This window comes from Equus quagga, chromosome 1 (assembly GCF_021613505.1).
Source record: "Equus quagga isolate Etosha38 chromosome 1, UCLA_HA_Equagga_1.0, whole genome shotgun sequence".
NCBI classification, from domain to species: domain Eukaryota; kingdom Metazoa; phylum Chordata; class Mammalia; order Perissodactyla; family Equidae; genus Equus; species Equus quagga.
This window is the reverse complement of record NC_060267.1, coordinates 96,536,435-96,562,159: the sequence shown is the minus strand read 5'-3', so window position 1 is coordinate 96,562,159 and position 25,725 is coordinate 96,536,435. Positions and strand designations below refer to the sequence as shown.

The following is a 25,725-nucleotide window of genomic DNA, read 5'->3' as shown; positions in this document are numbered from 1 at the left end:
TCCTGGATGGCCCTCCCCTCCTCCCACCTGACCAAGGAACTGGTCTCTGCCAGGCCCAGCCTGAAAGCCCCTCACCTGCGCCCAGGCCCATCTCTGGGCCTCCTCAAGAGTGGCTTGTCCACCAGTAATGCCCTCAAGCCACCCTGGCCCTGCCCCCATCTGTGCCCTAAAGGCACGGTGGCAGTCCTGAGTCCCTGGCGCAGGGCCCCACCCTAGAGTCTGTCCTGCCCATGGCCCCCACTCCTCCCAGCCTCCCCACCGCCACCCCTCTGCCCACACAGGTCCCTCCCTCATCAGGGAAATGTTGGTCATGGGCTTGGGCTCCCCTTCTCTCCAGGACACGGGCTCCCACGCCTCCTGGTGACATGTGGGAGCTCCTGTCTGTCCATCTGTCCAGTGCCCTCTGCAGGACAGCTGCACTGAGGGACAGCTGCTTCTCCACGTCCTCCTTTCCAGCCTCAGGGCCTGCTCCCCGGGAACCACTGCCCCTTCTCTGTGCAGGACCGGGTGCTTGGGGACCCCTTGGGCACCTCACCCACCATATGGCCTGGCGGAGCTGTGAGCCCATGCAGGGCCTTCCTGGGACCAGGCCCTGCCCATCTCTGTGGTTCCGGCACGGGACGGGGTTCCTCAGGGGCCTCGGGCTTTCTCTGGTCTCCAAGCTGCTGCTGCCTTAGGGAGGACCCCCTTGAGGGGCACATACAAGAAAAACTGCAGTGGGGGCAGGACTGTCTCCAGCGGCCAGTTGGCTGCTTCTGCTGGAGGCTGACCCACCACGCCTGGGGTCCAGAGCCCCTTTGCTGGGGTGAGGAGGGACGTGGCAGGAGTCAAGAAGATCAGGCCTGGAGGGCCCACCCCCAGGGGTCAAGGGTGAACCTGAGCCCAGGGCTAAGGCCTTGCCTCCATGCACCTTCTCCCCCACCTCCAGGGGTGAAGGGAGCCCTAGGACCCCACCTTTCCCTATGTCCCTGGACCAACCCCATCGCACCCTGTGACCTGATCCGGGAGGCCTCCCTTCCCACCCCTTCTTCCTGTGCACACCCAATGGTCCCACCCCAGATTCACGGTCATGTCTCCAACCTCTTCTCTGCACAGACCCTTCAGCCCAGTGGGGACTCGGCCTCCCCAGCCGCTGGCTGGAGGCGGGCGGGCGCCCTCGCCTCCTCTCCGTCCCAGATTCCCGGTGTGGACGCTCCCCCTCTGCCATCCTCCCTGGTTTCCCAGCAGTGTCTGCGTTTGCTCGGGGTCACTGTCACCCCTGCAGCTCTGCCCAGTCCTGCCTTGGGGAGTTCGGCTACCTCAGCTGCTGCCCCCATCCACCGTCCCTCCGTGGACTCCTTGTGGCCAACAGCTGCAGTCCTCACCCCCACCCTGTCCTTGCAGCTCACAGTCTCCGCCAGACAACCCCTCACCCACCGGGGCCTCCAGTCCCCTGAGGCCCCTTTGTCCGGGCTGAGGGGCCTGGTCACACTGACTGGTCTCTGTCTTGACCACGAGCCTCAGGTGGGTCAGGAGGGGCCTGGTCAGCTCACTCGCTCCTCCCATGACTGGGCTCCTTCCCCGTCCTTTCTCCTCGGCCCCACTCGGCCTGTCTTGCCTCCCAGCCCGGGACCTGGCCCTCTGCTTCCTGGAGAAAATGGAAGCAGCCGGAAGGGGACCCCCCCAGTGTCTGCACCCACAGACCTGCCTCCCCTCTGAGAACCCCTGCTCCCGAGAGGGCCCCCCGTGCCCTGGCCCTGCCCCTCTGGCACGCTCGGCAGCAGCCCAGCAGTCCCCCCCATCTGCTTTTCACTCACTGCGTCATTCCCATCAGTGCACAGTGGGTGTCTCCTGTCCCTCCCACACCTGCAGAGCTGCACCTGTCAAGGTCACGGTGACCTTGCAGCTGTCACCACTGGTGGTGGGCAGTAAGGCGGCCCACCCAGAGCTGACTGCAGTCAGTCTCGGGGCCTCTGGCAGCCTGGACAGAGCATGGCCACGCCCAGGCCTTACCTCCTGCACCTGCTGCCCGGGAGGGCCGAACACCCAGACTGTGTCCCACAAAGACAAAAATGCCCCCAAGAAGGCACCTCCCCACCCTGCACTGAGCCAACTTTGGGGGCACACACAGACAGCTCACTCACTGATTTACCAAAACGCCTTTTATTTACATGAGTAAAAGCCTCTTGTGTGCAACAGCAGTCCCTCACCTGGCCAAGATGCTGCAGCTGAGCAAGGAGCACGTGGCTCCCAGGGTAAACTGAGGCAGCAGGCGGGGGCCTGGGCTTTCCTAGCCATGCCTGCTACACGGGTGCTGCTGCCCAGGGGAGGAGCGGCTCCCCGCCTGTGGTTGGGTCAGCGGACCGTCCACCGACAAACTGCAGGAGCTCCTGGGAGATGTCCGGACCCAGCAAACCGTGGAATTTAGCCGATCAGTCGGTGCCAACACGCTGGCCCTGCCCCTTTCCCCTCAGGCCTCGGCCCCCTGCCCTCTCCCCTTAGAAAACAGCTGGCTTATTCCTAATCCCAACCACTGCCTGCCTGTCTCCCCACAGTGTGGAAACCCACAGTGTGGAAACCCACAGTGTCAGGCAGGAACAAGCAAACTTCCCAGGGCCTGGGAGTGCAAGGGGCCATGCTGGGCCCTGCAGACCTGGAGCAGGGCCTGAGCTCCTCGGAGCTGACCAGGGGCCCTCAAGGGGCAGGGACACAGGTCCCATTCACGCAAACAGCACACACCTCCCAGGACGCCATTCAGGGCAGGGCTAAGGTGCAGAGGAAGGGCACTCTGCCCACAGGACAGTCCCGGGGGTCTTGGCTTAGCCCACCCCCAGCCCCATGAGCGGCCAGTCAGCCTCCAGAGGAAACAGGGCCCTGGCTTCGCAGGTCCAGGGGAGCCTCTTCTCCTGGCGACCAGGGCTACCGTCCCCACCAGGGGCCCTGTCCACTCCCCAGGGGCCCCAGGCAAAGCCTCAGAGCCCAGCCGGGGCAGGCACAGTGGGCAGGGGCAGCTCCAGGGCCGGCGTCTCTGCAGTCTGGGCCGGGCTGGGCTTCTGATAGTCCAGCTGCTCCAGCTTCTCACCGAGCTGGGAGTACAGCTCCTTCACCGCTTCTCCACTCTGTTAGGAGGCACACACTTCAGGGTCAGCCCAGGGCTCCTCAGAGCATGTCCACACAGACAACGCACAGACGTGGAGAGGATCAGGGGTGTTGGGGCACCCACCTGGCCCGTGGGCTCCAGTGCCTTTTGCAGGGCCTGCAGCTTGGATGGCGCCACGCGGTGGTGCAGGTGGACTAGGAGCCGCAGCACGTGCCGCTGAACGTTCTCCTTCCTGGAAGAGGCCACGACCAGGCTGCAGGGGTCCCGAGCCACCCTCCCCGCAGCTGCTCCAGCAACCGCCCCCCCCCGGCCCGGCTGGGTGGACAGGCACCTCGGGGAGGCGGTGAGCAGGAAGCCATCAAAGAGGCTGCTGCAGAAGTCCTCCAGGGCGAACTCATCAGCCAGCAGCGCCAGGTTCCCCGTCAGCAGGTGGAGGAAGATGTCGCCAAACGCCAGGTCACCAAAGGTCTCCACTGCAGGCAGAGCAGGCGTTGGTGGTCCGGCCCACCACCCACGGCCCTCACCTGGGCGCCCTCTGCCCCCCAGACCTCAAATTGTGGGGAGACCACAAAGCAGCACAGACTTCTGAAAACAGGGTGCCCAGTTTCCCTGAGAGCCAGAACCTGGGCCTGGACAGGCGAGGAGACGCCAGGGGCGGCCAGGGACAGGGCAGGGGTCTGGCCTGCAGTGAAGGAGGCTACTGGGGAGGGCTGGCGGGGAAGAACAAGGGCCCGTCACTGCTTATCACTCTGCCCGGTGACCAAGGGACTGTGGGTTAAGCAGACTCCAGAAGAGCGAGAACACCTAACACACAACAGTAAGTCCCAACAAAGCTCACTGATGACCAGCGACAGGATGGCCTGAGTGCCCCGCCAGCAGGAGTGAAGAGCCAGCCGGAGGGTGGCAGGGCAGGGGGACGCGCACCCAGACATAATGGCTGTGGAGGCTGCTACAGAGACACTGACAGGGCACTTTGTCACAACGACCTGGCTGACACCACCTGAGCCCACAGAGCTACTCAATGTCACCGGGAGACACAGGCACCACTGGATGCACCAAGGTGCACTCCTGCCCCACATCTGCCTGGAGGCTCAGCCGGCCTCAAGGCCAGCAGCCAGTTTACAGGACACATGGGCAGGCGCCCAGTCACGATGCTAGGGAGGCTGCCAGCAAAGTCTCGACCAGGGAAAAACGCCCTGGTTCTCCCAACAAGTTCCACATAACCCTACACACTGAGAGACCTGAGGGGCGGCGAGGGAACGCCAGGGTGAATCGCAGCCCCTGCTCAAATCCTGACCTGAACAAACCATCTGTACAAAATGTCATGGGATGATCAGGGAACGGGGCCACTGCAGGGCCTGGACCCAAAGGCAACCACGGGCTGCAGGCACGGTGTTTAAGAGTGTCCTTTGTCGAGACACCCGCTCTTTATTCAGAGCTGGCATGCTGGGAGTCTGGATTTCCATCCAGACCATCACCAGGGGACGTGACCGTGGAGGTGGGTGACAGGCACTGGGCTTCGCCATGCTGTGCTCTGCTCTTCTTTTTTTGGGGGGAGGGGGGAAGATTAGCCCTGAGCTAACATGTGCTGCCAATCCTCCTCTTTTTGCTGAGGAAGACCAGCCATGAGCTAACATGCGTGCCATCTTCCTCTACTTTATACGCCTACCACAGCATGGCCTGACAAGCAGTGCCATGTCCGCACCCAGGATCTGAACCAGCGAACCCCAGGCTGCCAAAGCGGAATGTGCGCATTTACCCGCTGTGCCACTGGGCTGGCCCCTCTGCTCTCATCAAAAATTCCCACAACAGAAAGTTAAAAAGTAAACAGGAGAATTTAAAAATCAACGCCGCTCTTATTAGGAGCTACTAAGAACATAAAAGAACATGTGCACACTTCCTGGACGCAATCACAAGATCCCAGCCCCCAGGCAGCAGCACACGGCTGGACACACAGGTGCTCCCGCTGCAGGCAGGATACCCCATTTCTAGCTGACACAATTAGAGAGAAAGAAACAAAAGTACTGAAAGGAACAGAAAGGATGCAGCAAGTTCAAGCTTCTTATAACTGTGTTCCTAGAAGTCTCCAAAAACAGACAGACAAGCTACATCCCCTGTGGCTAGCAGAAGGACGGCCCTGAGAGACGTCCACATCCCGACCGAGGAGCCTGTGAACATGCCTTCTTATGTGGTGACAGGCCCTGAGATGGGAGATGATCCTGTGTGACCCAGGGGCCAAGATTATCACAGGGTCCTTACGGGAGGGAGGTGGGAGGGCCAGAGTCAGAGAGACATGCAGACAGGAAGCTGGGAGGACAAAGTTGAGGATGGAGGGGGCCAGGAGGCAAGGATGTGGGCGGCTCCCAGAAGCAGGAGGACACAAGGAAAGGGACTCTCCCTGGAGTCTCCAAGCCCTGCCCACACCTTGACTGCAGCCCCAGACTCACTTCACTCCTGACCTCCAGAACTGTCAGAGAGGACCTTTCTGTTGTTGGGCTAGACAGTGGCTGGGTATAAACTAATACCCACAAAAGACGTAACACACGCCCCACCACCAGGCGTGACAGTGACCCAGAAACACGCTTAGTGAGCAATGTGCAAAATCTTTACATAGAAGCCTCAACACCCAGACAAAACCTGAGGCAGCAGAGACCCTGGGCCAGTGTGTGCGGTGGGAAGGCCAGGTGCTCCAAGAAGCCCCACCTCCCTGACTCGACCTGCAGTTTACTCTTGAAAGGGGTCCACTCAGACCCCTCCCTCTTCTTCCTGGCTTGCAGCAACCCACTCCTACATGCAGCCAGAAGATCCTGAGGGAAGTGGCCTCTTCACTGCCTTGGAGGGGAGCTCTCTCAATCATCTGAAGACTTGAGGGGCCCACACCCCTCGCCAGTTAGGGTAAAATTAAGGTGGCTCTTCTGCCACTCAGGAAAGGATGCTTTAACAAATGGTGAGAAGAGGGAAGGGCACTTATAGAAAGACAAAGCTGAGCTTCCCTCACTTCTGCACCAAATAACCTCCAGCAGACAGACTTGACGGTGAACCAAGCGAGCCTGTGGAGGCAGGCAGCGGGACGGAGGGCAGGGGCAACGCGGGCACCCCAGACTCACCCAGCCCGGGCAGCAGGCGCAGCAGCGCGTTCTTGTTCCTCTGCTTAGTGATGTGCAGCACGTAGTACAGCCCCACCTCGCAGGCCATGCGCTGCTCCTGCAGGAACCTATGCCCGGCCGGGGCCATCAGCCCACGGGGCGCGTCCACACAGCCTCCAGGGGACCCGCGGGCTCAGGGCCCCTCCCACCATGGCCCTCAAGCCCGTACTTGGTGAAACTCTCCGGCAGCGTGTTCGGGTACGTGACGGGGGCTTTCTCCTCGGCTGGCAGCTTCTGGTCGACGTTGAAGGTGTGGTCGTCCACCACGAAGGACATGAGCGTGGGCAGGAACCTGGTGATGAGCTCCACCTCCTGGGGCAGGAGAGGCCTGAGAGCTCGTCCAGCACATCCTGCCTTCGTCCCGCACTGTCCCCACCCTCAGCCACCTCCCTCAAGTCCCTCTTTCCTGGATGTCGGTGGGGGGCCGTCCCTTCCCTCCTTCCCACCTCCCGAGACTCCACCTTCCCAATCCTCCTCAGCCCCACAGCCCCTCGGGGGCAGCGGCAGGAAGGCGCACAGCCGGGTGAGTTACCATCTTGGGCTCCTTGAACACCTGGCTGTCGATCATGTCCCATGCCCCCTGGCCCAGCGCCAGCAGCCTGAGCAGCAGCAAGAGGTCGGGGCTGTCCTGCAGGGAAACCAAGGCCTCAGCACAAGCTCACCTGAGCTTCACTGTCCCAACCTCGATCACTGCCCAGCAGGGTCCGGGCACTGAGCCTAGGACTGTCGGCTTTGCTCACAGGTCCCCACACCTCCACCCGTGTGTGGGGAGCGTGTGCTGCCCCCGGGCCAGCATAGGCCTGGCCACAGCACTCCAGCCACACGCCCACCCAGAAGGCAGCGAGCCGCCAGCCAAGCGCACTCACCCTGGGCAGCGTCTCCTGGCCGACCAGTTCCTGCAGGTGCCTAACGGTGCTCAGCGACAGGGTGTTGATGGCAAAGGGGTCACACAGAATCATGGACAGATCCCTGAGAGGACGATCCCAGGGTATCAGCATGGGATGCTCTCAACCCACCAAGGCGTGGCCACGGGCTGGGCTGCCTCAGCCACTGACCAGGGGAGACGGCCCCTCCATACGGAGCAAGCCCATGCCATCCTGGACTTCTTCCAAAGAAAAGCTCACAGTTTGTAACTTGCCTGTAACTTACTTAAGAAACTGAAGAATTAAGGTTTTTAAAAAACGAAGGTCCCATTTTGGTTCTGAGAACCTGACCCAGACCACGTAAATTCAGCCACAGTCCCACAAAGGCAACTACAGGGAGAAGGAGCCATGGAAGGGGGCGAGACGGAGCCCACGCAGAGAGGACAAGGCTGGGAACCAGATCCCACCACCTCCGGGCACAGTGGGCCCAGGATGGGACTTACCACCCACCGCTCAGCTCGCAGGAGGGCCCAGGCTGCGGCAGACACCAGAGCCCCGGCCTGGCGCCCACTTGCCCAGACTGTGGCAGCCTCATCCCAAGCAGCCGAGTTTCTCAGCTGTGGGGGGTGCCAGGCAGCCCTCCTGAAATGGACTGGAATAAACACCCCACTCCCAACCAGACAGCATCTCGTCCAGACGCCCGTGGTCAGGACCCCCGGGGGGGGCTGGGGCGCCTGCACAAGGCCAACTCTTACCCCAGGACTTGCTCCTGACCCTTCTTTACTCCGTCGAGAAACCCCTGCAGCTCCCGGGCCCTCTTGCTGTCCACAAACCGCTCGCGGATGCAGGCGTCCAGGCACCAGGTGAACTGCAGAAGGAAGCCCAGTCAGGACGCAGCGCTCACCCTCGCCTCTCGCTGGGGCACAGCCGCGCCCAAGCCAGAGGTAAGCATCAGGACCCGCCACCCGCATCACGGGGGCTGGGCTTGGTGCCAGGAACAGGATGGTGCAAAGGTGCGCAGGTCCAAGGGCCCGAGTCCCAAGGGGTCAGGCAGTGTGTGGAGGAGGCAACATTTGAGTTTTGCTCTAAAAGGGGCCTCCCTGGTGGCCCTTGGGTGGGGGAGGACGCTGCAGTCTCAGGCAGTGACACTGCCTCAGGTTGCACAGCGTCCGTGCTGAGGACAAGGGCAGTGTAGAAAGCTGTTCCTGGAGCACAGAGCTCGCCAACGAGCAGCCCCCGAAGGCTCTGGAGCAGGGGACGGCCAGAGAACCTGGGAAGACCGAAGGCGGCAGGAGCAAGGGTCCAGGAGCGGCCAGGGAGCCTGCTCTGGCTGGAGTTAAGGAAGAGAGAGAGTGGGCGAGTGAGGGAGGTGCCGGAGGACACCCCGTCCCCTAGGCAGTCAGCAGAGGGGGCAGCACACAGGAGGTGGCCCGGTGGGCAGGCAGTCAGAGCCCAGGGACCAGGATCATCGCATCCAAGGGGAGGGGAGAGAGAAGGCAAGGAAGAGACCAGAGTGAAGGGGGGCGGGGGCCACCACCTTGTGGCAGGGGTCCACGGAGCAGATGTCGCCAACATCCAGGTCGTGCAAGGACATGAGCAGCTCGGCACGCAGCGTGCAGTAGTGCACGTTCCGGGTCCGCAGGAAGAGGGTCCGTAAGAACTGCAGCACCATGTCGTACAGCTTGACGTTCTTCCCCACCATCTGCGTCAGCTTCTGCACCACCTGGTTGGCGAGAGCCCCACGGCATGGCATCACCAAGCCCCAGTGACAGCACACTGACCCCTGATGTTCATCCTCTCTACTTGTTTGGTGGCCAAAATCTCCTCTCTCACAGAATGCTGGCTCCATGTCAGGCGGCGGCAGGTGTGGTTTTTAAGAAAGTGAACCCCACGTCAGGCCCCACACCTTCTCTGAAAGGCCATCAGCCTGTGACCCGGTGAGCCAGCGCGAGGAGACTCAGGCTAGATGACGACACACAGCGGCTACCTCAGCGTCTGGTCAAGGCCTTGCTGGGGTCCACTCAGACCCAGCCCGGGCCGCCTGGCTCCCTATCTTCTCCTTCAGCTTGAGGCCTTGAGACCACCCCATCCCCCTATAGCACCTGCAGGTGCCCCTCTGCAGGGACCGCCCAGCTCCACAGCCTGCCCTACGTGCATGGCTCTTGCCTTGCTGTCAGCCAGTGGGAGAGCTCTACTCACTGCTCACCGGCCGGAATAGAAGAAGGGCTCACAGGTCAACCTGGGGTACAAGCACCGCAGCAGCCCAGGTACTAAGCTGGACACAGCAGGTGGAGAGGCCAGGAGGGGTGGCAGGAGCAGTGACCAGCCTGACAGACCCTCTCGAGGGCCCCTGCGAGGACTCTACAGCAGGCCTCAGGGACCCCAACGAGCTGAGCAGAGCGAGGCATACACCTGTCTCAGCACCCACATCCTGGGCACCACTAACAGGCACAACGGCTAACACGTACCAGCCCTGATGATGGTCTGGGCCCTGCCTAACATGCAAACAAGAGGGTACAAGGCCAGCTGAGCATACAACCACGGCCCTATCAACTGACCCACACACTGAGGACCATGAGATAACACGTTAACCTGCCTCGACCTTCTCCTCGGGCAGCAGTGCAGGCCACACCTGCAGCAGGAAGGACCCAGGCCCCGAGGGGGACCCTGGCTTGGAAGGCAGTGTGAAGGGGTAGCAGGCCACAGGCTGACTGCAGCCCAAGGCCAGGCTCCCCACAGTGGGCAGGAACGTGAAGAGGTAGCGTCTGGCCACCATGGAGGCTTGGTTTCACCTGCAGGCAGGTGCCACCGACGCCTCGGACCTGGTTCCAGGAGGGACTGCTCAATCCAGGGGAAGGTGACAGTGACAAGTGCCAGACACTGGCCAAGGGGCGTCTGGTGTTGAGTTCTTCCACGTCCAGTGTGCTCTCCTGAGGTTTCGCATGTCTGGTGTGACCTAGGATCTAATCTAATGTTTTTTCCCAAATGTCTGGCCACCGGTCGCAGCCCCACTTGCTGAGTGGGCTACAAAGTGTGTCTCCCGGCCCAAGAGAAGTCTGTCAGGGAGCCGGCCTCACTGCCCAGGGGTTAAGTTTGGAGCCTCCGCCTCAGTGGCTCAGGTTCAGTTCCTGGGCATAGACCTATACCACTTGTCCGTCCGTGGCCACGCTGTGGCGGCATCCACATACAAAATAGAGGAGAACTGGCACAGATGTCAGCTCAGAAACCATCTTCCTCAAGCAAAAAGAGGAAGGCTGACGACAGATGTTAGCTCAGTACAAATCTTCCTTAGCGCACACACACAAAAAGTTTCTCAGACAAAGTCTGACACACAAGTCAAACATCAAAACAGAAGAAACTTAACCAGAGTTGAAAAAAGACTGGAAAACTTAAATGAAAAAGCTTGCCACGTCCTCAAGCGCCAAGCTCACAAAAGCAAGAAGATGCACGCCAGGCAAAGTGCTGCAAGGGCCCCTCTCGCCAGCCACGTGTACAAGCCCACCCTTTCGGGAGCAAAACCTCCCAGACATCCACCATGGGGGAAGGGGCTGGCCAGGGCCTGGCACATAGCCCTGCCTCCCGCCTCACCTCGCCCTGGCGCCTCGTCTTGGGGGAAGGACTGAAGAAGTTGTGCAGGACAGAGAGCTCCGTGCTGAAGAGCGCACTCTCCTTCTCCAGGATGTACTGCTTGAGCAGGGGGGAGACCTCGTCGCCGAAGAGTGCCTGGTTGTCCTGCCAGATCTGCCGCTTCACCTCCACAGCGCAGGCCCGGTACAGCTCCTTGTCGGCCATCACCAGCTTCAGCTTCTTCTCAGGAACCTGCTCGACCCCACAGGCTGCCCATGAGCAATGCCTGTGCCCCGGGGTCTCCCTCAAGACAGGTCAAGAGGCCTCAGCCCCCCACTGGAGACCACCTCGAGTCCAGCCTGATCCAGGGGGGGTGCCTGTGATGGCCCCCAGGCTCCAGTAGGTACTGGCAGCCCTGCTGAACACAAACAGCTCTTTCCTTAAAAAACCCCATACCCCAGCTCACGTCCGGCGCTTGCCTGTGCATAGCTCACCAGGGGGACCAGGCACAGAGAATGCTCCTCGCAGCCGCACCTGCCTTGTGCTAAACCGGCGCCAGACAGGCGCACATGCAAAGCCCACCGAGCCAGGGCGCGGTGCGGCCAGAGCCCTGGACACGCTGACCCCACGGCCTTTACCTTGGGCAGGTGTTTCATGACGCACATCACCACCGGCTGCAGGGACGGCATCTTCACCAGAGAGAAGCTCTTCTCCAGGAGGTCTTCCAGTTTCTTGTACCTGGAAAGACTCGCACGACTAAGGGGGAGCCCAGGATCGAGCAAGAAGCAGCTGCCACCTGTCACCACAGAGACGACGGCTGGGGAGCCGCTCTGCACACGCGGACGCGGGGAGCGGCTCCCGGTCGAGGAGGGCCGGCCGGCCGAGGCGGCAGCCAGCGCTGCGCAGGCGGCCGCTCGCCGCGCCTGCCCACCCACCTCTCCTCCGCCTTCCCCTCCGAGGCGATGGCCGACACGCGCTCCAGCAGCTTGTCCCGCAGCTCGTCGAACACCGACTGGTGGAACTCGAGGCGCGGCGTGCCGTGCAGGTCCAGGAAGGGCAGGGCCGACTGCAGCGAGGGCAGCAGCACGCCGTTCTCCGTCTGCGGGGCGAGGGCGCGCGGTCGGTGGCGCTCACTCCGGGGCGCCGACCGAGCCCGCGCGCCCTCCGGGACGGCCGCGCCCCCGCCCACCTGGAACTGCTCGATGGCCTTGAGCGGCTCCGTGCAGTTGGTCAGCGTCTCCTTCAGGTCCTCGCCGTTGGCCACGCCCAGGTCCTGCAGCCCCGCGAACATGGCCGAGGCCCCGGCCGCCGCCCGGCTCGGCGCCCCATCCCCGCCACGCTCCCCCGGCGCCGCCGCGGGCCCCCCAGCAGCCCGTTCGCCCGGGCCTCGGGGGCCGCCCGCGCTCCGCTCCCCGGCGCCCTCCAGCTCGGCCCGTCCCGCCCGCGCGGCTGCCCTCGGACCGCGGCGGCCCACTTCCGCCCCGCACAGCCTGGTCCGCCCGCCAAACCGCCCCCCGGAGACGCCAGCGCCGCGGCGCAGATGTTCCGGGCAGCGGAGCCCGGCCCAGGACCAGGCTGCGCGGCCGTGGGAGACGGCGGTACCCGGATGACGCAGCGAGGCCCCGCCCCCGCGCCGGGCACGCCCACCTCGGCGGCCCCGCCCCGCCGCTCCTCCCGCACCTGGGCCGCTGGTCTTCCCACCGCCCCGTCTCTCGCCCCAGGCTGCTGGCTCCGCCCAGCCCCGGTTCGCCGTCCGCCCCGCGGCGCCCGCCGCCTCTGGCCTCTTCTTCCTCTCGGGGTCCCAGAAGAACCCACGCCCCGGGGCGGGCGGCGGGAGGGCGGGGTGCCGAGGGGCACCGGGGGAGGGGCCCACGGGAATGGGACGCCGGAGAAGGGGGAGGAGCACGGGAGAGGGGGTGAGGCAGGCAGGGTCGGCCTGCTTTATGAATTTCAGAACTGATTTTTTTGCCAAGTATGTGTTATCTTTATAATCATGAAAAGTGATTCATTTTTTACCTCACAGCAGCCTTTTGACGTTGAGAATATTTTTGCTTGAGGAAATGGGACGCTGCCGCCCTAGAAGCTCCCTGCACGGGGTCCCACCAGGTGCACGACCCTCTCCCTGGAACTTGGCTTCCTCCTTGTCAAACGGGGACTGGGGACGGAGTTCACACCATAGGGTTGTCGCAAAGACTAAAATCTGAGTGTGCCTCCAATGGAGGGTGCCTCGCAGAGACTTGGGTGCACAGAGGGAGTGTGACAAAGGACAGCTGTCCTCTTGTTGCCGTGAGCATCTAACCCCTAGGCTGACCCACGGAGGTAGGCCCTCAGGCTGAGTTCCAGCCTGATTCGCTGCGAATGTGAGTGCCAGTTTCCATAGTGTCCCTTGTCCCTTGTGGTACAAGAAGCTCATACGGGGCCGGTAGGCACTGCCTGCTCTGTGCCCTTCCTAGGCTCCCCATTGCTAAGTGTGCAAGCCCTGGACCCAGAATTCCACCTCTCCACCTCTCTGCAACCTCTCCACCCCTCTAGCTCACCTCCTTTGATCCCCCCAGCCCCGTGTCCTCCAAAGCTTGGCAGCACCAGGTGTCACACCCTCTCCCTTTTTATGTGCCTTGGCTTATGGGGTTTGCTCTGCTAGAAACTCTCTTCCTGCTGCATGGCACACTCTTGCCCATCGAAAGCCCATTCCTCCACCACCTCCTCCAGGAAGACCTCCCTCAGCCCAGCTGGAGGGGATTTCTCCATCCTTCCTGCTGGTTCCAGTCCTGGCTTTGAGCCCTAGGGGTTGCTGATAGTGCAGCTGTGAGCAGGGCTCCTGGTCTCCCCACCCTGGGCCAAGCTCCCAAGGCCGGGGCTCCCACCGCTCTGTCTCTGCTGCCCACTTGCCAAGCTGGGCCACCCAGGGCCTAGCAATGACCATCTGCAGTCTGACTGCCCTGATTCCTGGGGGCACTGGGGCTCAACCCCCAGCAGGTTCAGCTCTAGAGGAGGTCACAGGTGCATGGTGCTCAGACTCCCTGGGCCTTGGCCTCCCTGCAGAAGGGGGAGCTGACGCCATGGGGGCAGCTGTTGCTGTGCCCTTTTGAAGGCATGAGCTCTGGCAGAGGAGTTAGAGGAGGGGCCTAGTCAGGACTGGACTTCTATCACTAGTGCAGTGACAGAAGCCACCAGCAGCTGGGCTGAGGCCCCTTCAGGGAGGTAGTCTTGGGGCCAACCCCTGGGTAGGAGGGCAGGCTGATGGTGAAGTGGGGTCCAATGGCCAGGCTACTGCCACAGGCAGGGACAGGGCCCCAGTGACTGAAGAAGGCCCAGGGAGTCTACTATATGTGGCCCGGCCTTAGTGGCCTTGGGTAAGTTCAAAGGGTCTTTGGGCAGGCGCTGGGGGCAGTAGGCCAGGCCTTGACAAGCTGGTCATCTGGACACTCCCTGGTGGCTGTGCAGGCTGCCCTCACCTCAAGATGACAGATCAGCGAGTCTGGCCCCCACCACCGCCCCAACAGTCAGTTCTTTGTCTCAGCAAGAAGCCTGACCCTTGGGTAGACTGACAGGTGGACTGGTCCCCTGGATGGCACAGCTAGTTGGAGGTGTCCCGCAGTGCCCACAGGGACCCCTCCCATCCTGTCCTGGGCCAGGAAGTCCCAGGCTACCACCCCACACACCTTAAAGAAGAGAGCACTGAAGGGGAAGTGAAGGGAGAGCCCTGGCTAAGGCAAGCCAGACATGACAGGTCAGCAGCAGACCACATCTGCAGGATGCTTCACTGGGTAAAGGACGGCAGCCAGGCACATGAAAGAATTTGGAAGAACCAACAGCATCTCTGTATAGCAAGGGGTGGACAGGTGGGGACTTCAGGCTGGGCTGTCCTCATCCACAGCTCACAGAAGGGTCTGCCGGCCAGCATGGTGGATCAGGGTGCCCAGGGGGGTCAGAAAGCCAGACTGTGGGGTGCTGAGTTTCAGAGGGAGGCCTGGGAAGGCCCCCAGGGAAGCCAGGCTTCCATGTGATAACCAGGTGGGCCGGCTGTGCCCAGTGGACTCTAGAGTGTGCAGAAGGGGCCAGTGTCATGACGCTTGGGTCTTCGCACGCCCTGGATGACCGCTCTGGGCGCTGAGGGGAAGCGCGAGTTATAGCAATCCTCCACATAGTAGGCAGCTGGGCTGGGGGTGCAGGCTGCAGAAAGAGAAGGCCCCATGCCACTACAGCACGCCAGCGGCTGCCCAGCTCCCACCTCCCCCAAGGCCCCTGTCCCCACCCGGGACCCTGCCTGGCCTTCCTCTCTGAGGCCTCCTTACAGGAGCTGATCCAGGAGGCAAACGCAGGTGAGTGGCTCATGGTGCACATGGGTGCGCGTGGGCTCTGCAGTCGGCACCCGGGAACGATGTCGTAGGTGTTGGGGCCAGGGCGCTTCTCACCACCTGGGGCCTGCAGGGAGGCCTGGAAGAGGGACTGCGCATGGTGACGGTGATGTGCACCCCCTACCCGTGGCAGCCCGGGCTGGATGCGGGCCTCAGGTGTCTTGGAAGCGGGGCGGTGGCCTCCAAAACTGCAGGCCGGGAAGGCAGACTGGCTGAGTGGCTGGTAGTTGGCAGGTGATGGCCACTGTGGGGGAGGAGGCTGCTGCAGGCCGCTGCTCCACCCAGCCCCCCTACCCCCAACAGGCCCCCTCCCGCCCTGTCCCTCAGAGGGCCCCACGGGACCTGCAGGCAAACCCCGCACCTTTTGCTCTCTGTTAAAGTCCGTTTTCTGCATGAAGGGGGTTTCACTCTGGAACCACATGGTCTGCCATGCCCTGCGGCCACCACCCTCTGCAGTGGGGGGCAGTGTTGGGGAGGGGAGATGAGTGATGGGCCCGCTTCCAGGGCAAGGGGCCAGGCAGTGGGGAGAGCACAGGGAAGGGCACGCACCACGGCAGGGGTGCTTGCGGCCGATGCTGAAGTGGGGATGTGGGGAGGACTCTCGCACTGAGGCATCCGGCACCTGGTACTTGGTGGGGCCAGGGACATCCAGGGCCGTCACGATGGGGGGTCGCTGCTCCAGCACTGGCGGGAAGCAAGCTCTGGGCCTGGGTCCTCCCAGCAGGCCCCTCCCCAACCCTGCCCCTCTTGCCAAGACCAGCCGGCGTGAGGTGTAGCCAGGCCCCTCACTCACACAGCTCCCTCAGGTTCTGGGTGCACATAAGTGGGGGCTTCTGAAGGGCGTCCGTTTGCATCCTGAGGCCAACCGGGAACTCTTGCACCCCTGGGGGCCACATCTCATCCCAGGCAGCCCCTGGCTCTGGCCTCCAGAACAGCACAGCACCATTGGGCCTGCAAGGGAGACGGACAGCCACTGTCCACCTAGCCCAATGGCCGCCCCATAAAGGCTGCACACTGCGCCCCCCCCAGCCCGCCCACTCCTCTTAGAAGTTACTGGGTGGGCACAGGCAGCTTCTGCCTCAGGGGGCCACGGGTCCAGTGTTTGCCTCCATTGATGTAAAAATTTGCCAGGAATTTTACGGCCTTCTGGTCAAAATTCATTGTCAGGATTCCTAGTTCCCTTCCCTGGGGACACCACAGGGCTCTGTGACCTCACTGACCGGTCATGGACTCCCCTCCCCCCCGTTGCCAGGGACTGCATGGTGAAGGAACATTGTCCAGCCCTGGAGGGGGTGGTGCAGTGGGAACCCAGAGGGGCCCCTCCCCTGACCTGCCAGGTGGGTCACCCTGGGGTCAGCCTTGGCCAGGAGGCCCCCTAGCCTGCCCCAGTGACTGCTGGCTTGGCCTCTTTTCCTCTCTTCCCCTCTTCCTTGTCACAGTCCTCCCCTTCTGGTGGACTTTGGGGTACCCTGGAGGACCAGGGTCCACTGTAGCAGGGCTTCTGAGAGGGCTGAGGTCCCGGCAGAAGGTAGAGAAGGGAGCTGGTGCAATGGGATGTCCAGCTGTGTGAGGCCAGCAGGAAGGATGCGTGGGGGTAGGGTGGGGGGTCCAGGCAGGCTCCCTGGAGGAGGAGGAGCCCCCGCTGGAGACCCAGCTCTGAGAAGTGCAAAGCAACGGTGGGTGGGTCTGGACCACGACCCCAGAGGCAGCCCTGGCCGTGGAGCTGCCTGGTGGCCCAGGCAGGGCTGAGGTGTGTGAGCTTGTCTTCTGTTTGGGGGCACAGAGGCAAGAAGGTGTCACAGACAGACAGGGCTGTCCAGGTGAAACTCAAAGGAATAATGAGCCCGAGTGGGCGAGAGCCCGTCTGGGCACCAGGGCCCTCACAGTGCCCTCCAGAGCTGACCTGTGGGCCAGCCCCAGCCCTGGCCTTGGCCTAATTGACCCAGGCAGGGCCCGGTCAAGAACATCTCATCCTTGGGCCTTCCCCTCCCTGACAAGGTCTCTTCCTCTCCTCATCCCTTCCACCCAGCACTGACCTTGCCTGGCCTCGGGAGGTGCTCCAGATGGACTGAGGGTTGGACAGACAGACGGAGCATTGCTTGAAGAGACACATTTTATTAGGGCAAAGGGCTCACAACCTGTGCTCCAGAGCCTTCCCGTGTTACAGTGTTCTCTGAGGGCATAATTGACAGTGGCTGCAGAGGTGGTTTTATTTACAAAGCCCTTGTATTGGACATTTAGGTTAGTTCCATTTCTCCCTGTAGCAAATATTGCACGTGTCTTCAACCAAACGTCAATCGTTTCGTTAGGATAGAGTCCTACCAGTGGAGGCAATGGGTCAAAGAATGTAAGGTCTTGTATAGACTTGATCTGCATTCGCAACTTGTGCTCCAGATGGCGTCTATCAAATGAGAGTGGACGTGGCGCATGTGAGCCCAGTGGCGGTGAGCGCCAAAACCGCCTGACCAGCGTTTTGTCAACACTTACCTGATTCAGGTTCAACCTCTGTCCATGTGTTCACTGACTGGGTTTTTAAGATGTTCACAGTGTGTATATGTTTTCCTACTGGGGTGTGTGTTTTGTTCTGTAGAGTTTCTTATACTGATATCATATCTGTTCGTAACACTTGTTGCACACTTTCCCCCCGTTTATAGTTTGCCTTTTTGTATTGTTTATGCTGTTTTTTGACGTGTACTTGAACTTGCTACTTTTTTCCTTTATGATATTTTCCCTCATTTTTATGGTTAGAAAGTCCTTTCTATACCAAAAAAAAAAAAAAAAAAATCAGGATTTGTTTAAAAGGGAAAACAGTGCCCAGCTCCAGGGGAAAGACCCCGCAGGACAGGCTCCTGGCACCTCTCAGGCTCAGGAACCTCATCGCTGAGGCTCAAGATGATGCCTCCAAAGCTTCCAGGGCCTCTCATCTGAGGAGGGGGCTTGGGGTGGGAGCTCCTTTAGCTTCATCCTGTGGGGGCTGCTTTTAGTTGGCAGCTGGCCTCCAAGCGGGAGGGAGCAAGAGTCCAGGCCCAACCCTGCCCCCACTTCTTGGCAGGGCCAACTTGGCTGCATTGACAGTCCCGATTTTCTGAGCCCTGAGGTCTTCATTGTGACACCTCCCCAGCCTGTTTCCTGTCTGAGCCTCGATATCCTACCTGTAAAATGGGTGTGCTCACAGGGTTAAGGGGCCTGGCCCAGGTGCTGCTCAACAATGCCAGCCTCTTCACAATGGTTGCCAGGGAACAGGGCCTCCTATCAGGGAGGGGAGCCAGACCTGCAGAAGGGGACTGGAGCCAGCAAGGCGGAGTTGAGGCAAGATGACAGCTACTCAGAAACACAATCTCTTCACGCCAGAACCTCACTATATCCCTGGGTAAGTGCTGGAGCCCTGGAGGAGGCTGGGGTCCGTGGAGAATGGGGGAGCAAGGTGGGGGGCTAAGGGCCCAAGGCCAGCTACAAGGGGAGCTCCAGGGAGTGGGGGTGAGGCCCGAGGGGTGGAGGGTCCTGGGGCAGGAGTGCTTGGGAGTGTCAAGGGCCTGGGCCTACACACCCTCTGGCCGCCGGCATGTCTGTCTGTCTGTCTTTCTGTCGAGAGCAGAAAATGGGGACAGCCCAACAGCTGGCGGAGGCTGTCTAAGTCACTGCAGGACGCTCACTCCAGAGTAATCCATGCTTTAAAGTCCAGATGAGCATCCGGAGTAAGCCAACGGGCAGGAGCGTAAGGCTGCCTTGCTAGGTGCTCCTCCGTGTGAAAGAGAAACACGAGCCCTCCACAGAGTGTGTGTGTGCACACCCCCACACACACAGATTCAAGGGAGAAAGGGAAGGGGCTGGGAAGGAGCCAGGCCTAACTTTTCACCACAGTTCTGAGGGAAAAGATGGGACGGAAGATACTGAAAAGGGCTCTGACCTCAGCTTCAGCTTCGCTTATCTCTTAAACTAGCAAACTGAATTCACTTTGTTAAAAGAAAACAATTCACACTCCTTGGGGGATCACACAGGCCCCCAGCAGCACTGAACTACCCACCACTCCCCTCGTGGCCTGCTGCTGTGATGTCTATACCACTTTCCCACATGGCTCAACCGTCACCCCCTACCAGTCGCCCTCCTGTCCAGCTCCCAAACTCTGTCCCATACAGTTGTCTACTGGCTGCCTAGGTGGCAAAAGTCTGGACCAACCTTCCCAGTGGGACCAACTTGTATATAATGGGCTTCCCTGTGCCTTGGCCCCTGTCTGGACCCCGTCACCATCCTTGTAAATGCTTTGAGGGGGTAGAGGTCCTTGTTGTTGAAGGATGGCAATTGATGGTGGTGATGACAATGGAGCTCACCTCCTCTGGGCCAGGCCTGTTCTCGGGCCTGGAATGTGCCATCCACTCAAGCTTCAAGAGCCCCAGCAGGCAGGTGAGGTCAGGTGCCTTGCCTGTGGCCGGGAGGCTGGATCCACACCCTGCTTTCAGGGGCCCTGCCCTCGCCCACTGGCCCCGCCTCTTCCTCCTCTTCTCTTTGCAGCTATGCTGGCTTCTACCCTCAGCTGCGCTACCAGGTGGGGAACACCTATGGGCGCACCACAGCGCAGCTGCTCACAGACCCCAGCGTGCGCAAGAGCCCCTGCTCCGTGCTGTCCCCCACATCCAAGTCCAAGTTCATCGAGGACTTCAGCAAGTCCAAGCCACCTTGGATCCCCTGCCGCGACCTGATTGAGCCCCACATCCCCCACTACACTGGTGAGTCACCTGCCCACCGGCCCGGCCCCTCCCGGGCCCTCCCCGATGCCTGTTGTCGCTCACAGCCATCCTGCCCTGTCCGTACAGGTCTGAAGCCCTACAAGAACTTTGAGATCCTGGGTCGATTCCCACCCCAGGAGGCGGACACCCAGGGGCCACCTGGGGTACAGAACGCATCCGCGCAGGTCCAGCTGCCTGCAGGCTTCATGCCCTATCCCTGCTACCTTCCACGCTCACCAGGCAGGAAGGGGGACTCCAGGGACTTTGGACACCCGGGCCTGCGGCTGGCCTATGGGGAAGAGGGCTGGAAGAGCACCATCCCTGACCACGAAGCCCCTGGGTGGCACCAGGTAACTAGAAGATGCGCCAGGACTGAGCCTCACCCCAGCCAGACCCAGGTCGGGGCTGGGGCGGTGACTTGCCCCCTCTCCATCCCAGCTGTACCACTACAGGAGGGACGAGTGCCCGCCCCCAGCCCGCCAGCAGGAGACACTAGATGTGGGCAGGTTCCACAGGCTGCCCCAGCTGGATCACCCCAAACTGATCCAACGCAAGGCCATCTCAGGTGGGCACCCAGGGCCTGGGTAGGAAAGGGGGACACCCCCTTCAAGGCTTCAGGGGCCTAGGCAGGATGAAGGGTGAGAGCAAGTGAGGAGTGATGCTGTGGGCCCGTCCTGCCCTGAGACCTGCTTCCTGGAGCCCCGCTTCTCCCAAGGCCGGAAGCTCCTGCCTGCCCATTTCCATCCGACCCAGCAGACAGTCACCAATGTTTAGGAAAGGGAAGGAGCCCAGACAGACCCACAACACACCTGGGAGCCGGTGGGTATGCCCAGGGCAAGGCAGAAGGGATCTGGAGCGGGACCCTGACCTCTTCCTCCCCCAGGCTATGCTGGCTTTGTCCCCCGGTTTGCCTGGGTGTTGGGGATGAATTACCGCAATGGGGTCACACAGGCTATGGACGAGTTTGACAAGAACCAGGTACAAAGACACCATCCCTGGGCCTGCTCCGGAGTGCCCAACTCCACCTGCAGGGTGGTCTGTATGCCTCTGAGCGAGCAGGAGGACGGGGCTGTGAAGGCCAGACTTCCTTAGAGGCCTGGGGAGGGGGTTCTGCCTGGCCCAAAGAGGCTGCTCGCCCCCTTGGTTCCCTGCTTTGGAGCAATGTGGGGAGTGGGGAAGACAGAGGAGCCCCTTGAACATTAGCTACTTCCCAGGAGAACGCCAGCCCCACCCCGCCCCAGGACATTTTTCTTGCTGGTTACCACATGGGGGAGGCAGCACATCTCAGTGCCTGCCTGTTTCCCCAGTTCCTGTTCAGAAATCCCATCTGTGCCCTGGGTGAGCGGTTGCCCAGGACACACTGGCCCAGCAACACCATCTACAGCAGCCAAGGCCTCATACCTTTCTACATGGGCTTCATACCATGTGAGTGCACAGAGGGGTCCAGGCCCACCTCATTCGGACCAGGTCACAGGGACCAGGTCACAGTGACCAGGCCCCTGTGGGGAGGGGGGGGGCAGCTGGGGCCCCTCACCTATGCTGCACCACTGGCACAGGGCCAGCTGTATTACCACATTGTCCCCAGGGTCCCTTGCAGTAGGACTGCGCCCCCCCCCCCCCCCCCATCCCCCCCTGTGGAAGGGGCTCAGCAACCTCTTCTACTAAAAGCTGCAGATGGAGGCCAGCTGTCTCCAGACCTACTGGCTCCCTGCAAGTTTAACACAGACAGGCCAGGCCAGGCCAGGCCCGCCCTCAGGAGGCAGGTGCCCAGGGCAGCCCCAGGCTCCTCAGAGGCCTTCATGTTCACAGCCTGTGCTGACCCCTCCAGCAGCTACTTGTAGGCTCACCATGGGCGCACGGCAAGCCCAGGAGCCCAGTGGCAACACTGCCCTTTGTAGCCATGCAGAACAACTTTGCGCTGACGTTTGGGAACAGTACCCGTAAGGCCTATCAGAAGGAAATGAAGAGGCGAAAACAGACACTATGAAAACGCTTTAATGATGGTGTCTGTACAGCACATGACATCAAGACAGGAAGGAGAGCAAGTGGACACACAATGAGACGTGGCTATCAGGGAACAGACTGCGAGTGAATAAAGAGTTCACAAGGCTCCCGTGCTCTACCGGGTATCAGACAGCTCTAGGCCACCTCCTCCTCCGCCTCCTCCTCAAACTCGCCCTCCTCCTCGGCCGTGGCGTCCTGGTACTGCTGGTACTCAGACACCAGATCATTCATGTTGCTCTCGGCCTCAGTGAACTCCATCTCGTCCATGCCCTCGCCCGTGTACCAGTGCAGGAAAGCCTTGCGCCGGAACATGGCTGTGAATTGCTCCGAGATGCGCTTGAACAGCTCCTGGATGGCTGTGCTGTTGCCGATGAAGGTGGCGGACATTTTTAGCCCCCGAGGGGGGATGTCACAGACAGCTGTTTTCACATTGTTGGGGATCCACTCGACAAAATAGCTGCTATTCTTGTTTTGAACGTTAAGCATCTGCTCATCCACCTCCTTCATGGACATTCGACCCCTGAACACAGCAGCTACCGTCAGGTAGCGGCCGTGGCGGGGGTCGCAGGCAGCCATCATGTTCTTGGCATCAAACATCTGCTGGGTGAGCTCTGGCACCGTCAGGGCCCGGTACTGCTGGCTGCCCCGGCTGGTCAGTGGGGCAAAGCCAGGCATGAAAAAGTGCAGGCGGGGGAAGGGGACCATGTTGACAGCCAACTTGCGCAGGTCAGCATTGAGCTGGCCAGGGAAGCGCAGACAGGTGGTGACCCCACTCATGGTGGCCGACACCAGGTGATTCAGATCACCGTACGTGGGTGTGGTCAGCTTTAGGGTTCGGAAGCAGATGTCATACAGGGCCTCATTATCAATGCAATAGGTCTCGTCTGTGTTTTCTACGAGCTGGTGGACTGAGAGGGTGGCATTGTAGGGTTCCACCACCGTGTCCGACACCTTGGGAGAGGGTACCACACTAAATGTGTTCATGATCCTGTCTGGGTACTCCTCTCGGATCTTGCTGATAAGAAGGGTACCCATCCCAGAACCAGTCCCCCCACCCAGGGAGTGGGTCAGCTGAAAGCCCTGCAGGCAGTCACAGCTCTCAGCCTCCTTCCTCACGACGTCCAGCACCGAGTCGACCAGCTCTGCACCTTCTGTGTAGTGCCCCTTGGCCCAGTTGTTCCCCGCACCACTCTGACCTGCAAAAGAGGGCAGTCGTTCGCTCTTTGGCCAAGGGTCTGATCACCAATGTCAAAATGGCCAAATAACCCGGAGTGAGAAGACACACAGAACTGACCCTGCCGGTAGAGCCTACGGACCCCCAAACCGATAACGCAACAGCCTGCCTCGTTCAAACTTAAGTTAGGGATCAAGACAAAATGACTTAACAAGCCAGCTCCTCCCACGGGCAGCTCCTGCCAATTCCCAAGGACAGACGGGCCACCAGAGCTGCAACCGCCTCTAGCACAGCCATCACCACAGGCAGATTACATCTGCCCGCTCCTTTGCGGGTGGACAGCTGGGCCTTCCTCCCAAAGCCGCTTTAGGAAAGGGGATTGAGTGACTGCAGCGGGGAGGACAGTGTCCAGGGGCCCTAGCTGCTGCTCGGGGGACAGAGTGGATCAGAATCTCGATTCCGCGGTACTGACGGTGGTGACCTTGGGCACCTCTTGACCTTTGAGCCATCCCGGCTAACAGGCCGCCGCCCAGCCCCCATCCACGGCTCACCGAAGACGAAGTTGTCCGGCCTGAAGATCTGCCCGAAGGGCCCGGACCGCACGGAGTCCATGGTGCCCGGCTCCAGGTCCACGAGCACGGCGCGGGGCACGTACTTGCCACCTGGGGGGCGAGTGGGAGGGCGTCAGCAGGCGGGGGAGTAGGGCTCCGGCGGCAGGAAGAGTGGGAAGGGGCGCGGGGTCTCACCGGTGGCCTCGTTGTAGTACACGTTGATCCGCTCCAGCTGCAGATCGCTGTCCCCGTGGTAAGTGCCAGTAGGGTCGATGCCATGCTCGTCACTGATCACCTCCCAGAACTGCGAGACGCGGGCGGGCCGGGGCTGAGTCACGCCGGCGGTGTCCGGAGCCGGCCCCACCCCGGACGGGCGCCGCCCTGCCCTCCCCCGCCGCCGGGTCCGTCCTCGGGGGCTCCTGCCGCCGCCCCGGCCCCGGGCCCGATCCCAGCCCCGACTCCGACCCCCACCCTCGCACCGGCCCCGCGCGGGGCCGCAATGCGGGGGCGCCACCCGCCCGCTGCCGCCATCTTTCCCGTCCGCCCGCCCCGCCCGGCAGACCCGCGCCGGCCGCGGCACCCCGCCGCCCACCTTGGCGCCGATCTGGTTGCCGCACTGGCCGGCCTGCAGGTGCACGATCTCTCTCATGGCGACGGCAGCAGCGGCGGCGGCGCAGGCGGAAGGACGGAAAAAAGAGCCGAGCAGCAGGCGCGCAGAGTGCTACAACCGACGCTCGGCCGGCGCTTATATGCCCGCCGTGCCCGCCTCCGCCGGCCTCGTATTGGGCTGCCAGAACGAGGCTGGCAAGCGGCCTCTTTTGATTGGCTGTAGCCTCGTCAATCGGGCAGCCTAGTGCCCGCCTTCCCAACGCCTTTCGCTGTTTATTGGTCGGCGGCGGCCTCTGCTCTCCCTATCAAAACTCCCCCCCTCGCGCTGCGGTGGTCTGTCCATTGGGTGTTTCAAATGATTGATTTGTCCTCTCATTGGCTGGCTCCGGAAAGCACGCCGCCAGGCCGGCGCGATTGGCCGCGCGGGGCCAGCGTCCTGGTAACCGCCGCAGTGCCGCGGCGGCGCGCGCGGGCTCGGGGCGCGGCGCTCTGCTGGGCCGCGGGGGCGGCAGGTGTCCCGGCGGCCCCGGCGGGCGAGCGCATGCCCGGGCCCCGCCGTGCGTTTCTCGGGGGCGGCCGCCGCGAGTGAGGGCGCGCGTGGGCCGGCCTCGCCGCCCGCGGGTCTCGCTCGGAGCCCAGGAGTGGCGCGAGGCGGCGCGCGGCAGACAAATGGGGCCTGGGGCGGAGGGGCCCCTGCGCCCCTCCCGGCGCGGTCAGGTGCGGAGCACGTGGGCGCGGCGCCCGGCCCGGGGGAGGGGCCTGCCCGGCAGCCGCGCCTGTTGTGGCGACGCGCTGGCCCCGCGCCCGTCGCCTTGGTGCCCCGGCCCCCGGAGCGCGCCGAGCCGCGTGCAGCCGCGGGCCGGCCCCCCACCTCCGGGCTCCCCGGCCCTGGGACCCCGGCCACGGATCTGCCTGCCGGGGCTGACCAGTGCTTCTGCTTTTTCCTGATTTACGTTTAGGGAGAAAAAAAAACAACGTACGCTTATGAAATTACATGTGTTCGCGCCTTCAGTCAATCGCTTTAAAAACAGTACGCTTGCGTTATATTTTTGTAACGTTTTTAAAGAGAAAAAGTTACTCCCTTGTGTCTGCCCTGACGGTCCCTCTTGCGGTGACCACCGGGGCCTCTCCAGATTCGGGTTTTCTCGGTGAACTTCTTACCCTCCTTTGCCCCTACGCCGAGGGTGTTGGGGGCAGCAGCTGGTTGTTTATTTTCCTCTCTCTGGGGGGAATGCGCTCCCCTCCTCTCTAACACGTAAAATGAGGGCTCTGTGGCGACTGCGGCGTAGCCGACTGAAAGTGTTACCTGGATGGACAGCGGCGCGCTGGCCAGAGACTAGCCTTCCCATCCCATCCCCGGGACAGTGGTCGGGACTGCAGTGCTGACCTGGAGGGTGAGTCAGCACAGTGATGGGCCGTCGGTCCCAGCAGGGCCTAGGGGACCAGCCACCTCCCCCACAGACCGGTCCAGGGAGGCAGGCCTGGCTTCTGTGGACCACAGGTCTCCCTCGTGGGGCGCGCAGGGCCACTGCCTGCATCCTGGGTCTGCGCAGTGCCCTGCAAAGTAGCTTAGCTGCCCAAGCGGCAGTTGGCAAGGCTGAGGCGCTGCAGTAGGGAGGCTGCTGGGGCTTCTCAGCACTGAGTTGTGCA

General features: G+C 61.9%; 4 protein-coding genes across 4 annotated transcripts; 1 reads left to right on the top strand and 3 right to left on the bottom strand.

Moving 5' to 3' along the window:
• Nucleotides 1-2,126: 2,126 nt before the first annotated feature.
• NELFB (negative elongation factor complex member B) lies at nucleotides 2,127-13,403 on the bottom strand. The gene is made up of 14 exons (XM_046682089.1): nucleotides 13,324-13,403; nucleotides 11,845-12,445; nucleotides 11,591-11,754; nucleotides 11,294-11,393; nucleotides 10,677-10,907; nucleotides 8,626-8,811; nucleotides 7,844-7,956; nucleotides 7,092-7,194; nucleotides 6,758-6,853; nucleotides 6,395-6,537; nucleotides 6,187-6,293; nucleotides 3,411-3,552; nucleotides 3,203-3,311; nucleotides 2,127-3,098 (listed from the first exon to the last, which is right to left on the bottom strand). Exons 1-14 carry the CDS (start codon nucleotides 13,401-13,403, stop codon nucleotides 2,952-2,954), a joined length of 2,322 nt encoding a protein of 773 aa, XP_046538045.1. The 3' UTR covers nucleotides 2,127-2,951.
• Nucleotides 13,404-14,694: 1,291 nt separating this feature from the next.
• Nucleotides 14,695-16,174, bottom strand: STPG3 (sperm-tail PG-rich repeat containing 3). Its single transcript, XM_046655130.1, has 6 exons — nucleotides 16,068-16,174; nucleotides 15,807-15,964; nucleotides 15,563-15,697; nucleotides 15,375-15,463; nucleotides 14,951-15,257; nucleotides 14,695-14,828 (listed from the first exon to the last, which is right to left on the bottom strand). The coding sequence occupies exons 1-6, from the start codon at nucleotides 16,172-16,174 to the stop codon at nucleotides 14,695-14,697; spliced, it is 930 nt and encodes a 309-aa protein (XP_046511086.1).
• A 2,153-nt stretch (nucleotides 16,175-18,327) lies between these two features.
• Nucleotides 18,328-21,728, top strand: FAM166A (family with sequence similarity 166 member A). The gene is made up of 7 exons (XM_046683670.1): nucleotides 18,328-18,383; nucleotides 19,523-19,737; nucleotides 19,825-20,087; nucleotides 20,176-20,302; nucleotides 20,621-20,715; nucleotides 21,045-21,162; nucleotides 21,636-21,728. The coding sequence occupies exons 1-7, from the start codon at nucleotides 18,328-18,330 to the stop codon at nucleotides 21,722-21,724; spliced, it is 963 nt and encodes a 320-aa protein (XP_046539626.1). The 3' UTR covers nucleotides 21,725-21,728.
• On the bottom strand, nucleotides 21,715-24,216 carry TUBB4B (tubulin beta 4B class IVb). Its single transcript, XM_046683658.1, has 4 exons — nucleotides 24,059-24,216; nucleotides 23,662-23,770; nucleotides 23,467-23,577; nucleotides 21,715-22,937 (listed from the first exon to the last, which is right to left on the bottom strand). The coding sequence occupies exons 1-4, from the start codon at nucleotides 24,113-24,115 to the stop codon at nucleotides 21,877-21,879; spliced, it is 1,338 nt and encodes a 445-aa protein (XP_046539614.1). The 5' UTR covers nucleotides 24,116-24,216; the 3' UTR covers nucleotides 21,715-21,876.
• Between the last annotated feature and the right edge of the window lie 1,509 nt (nucleotides 24,217-25,725).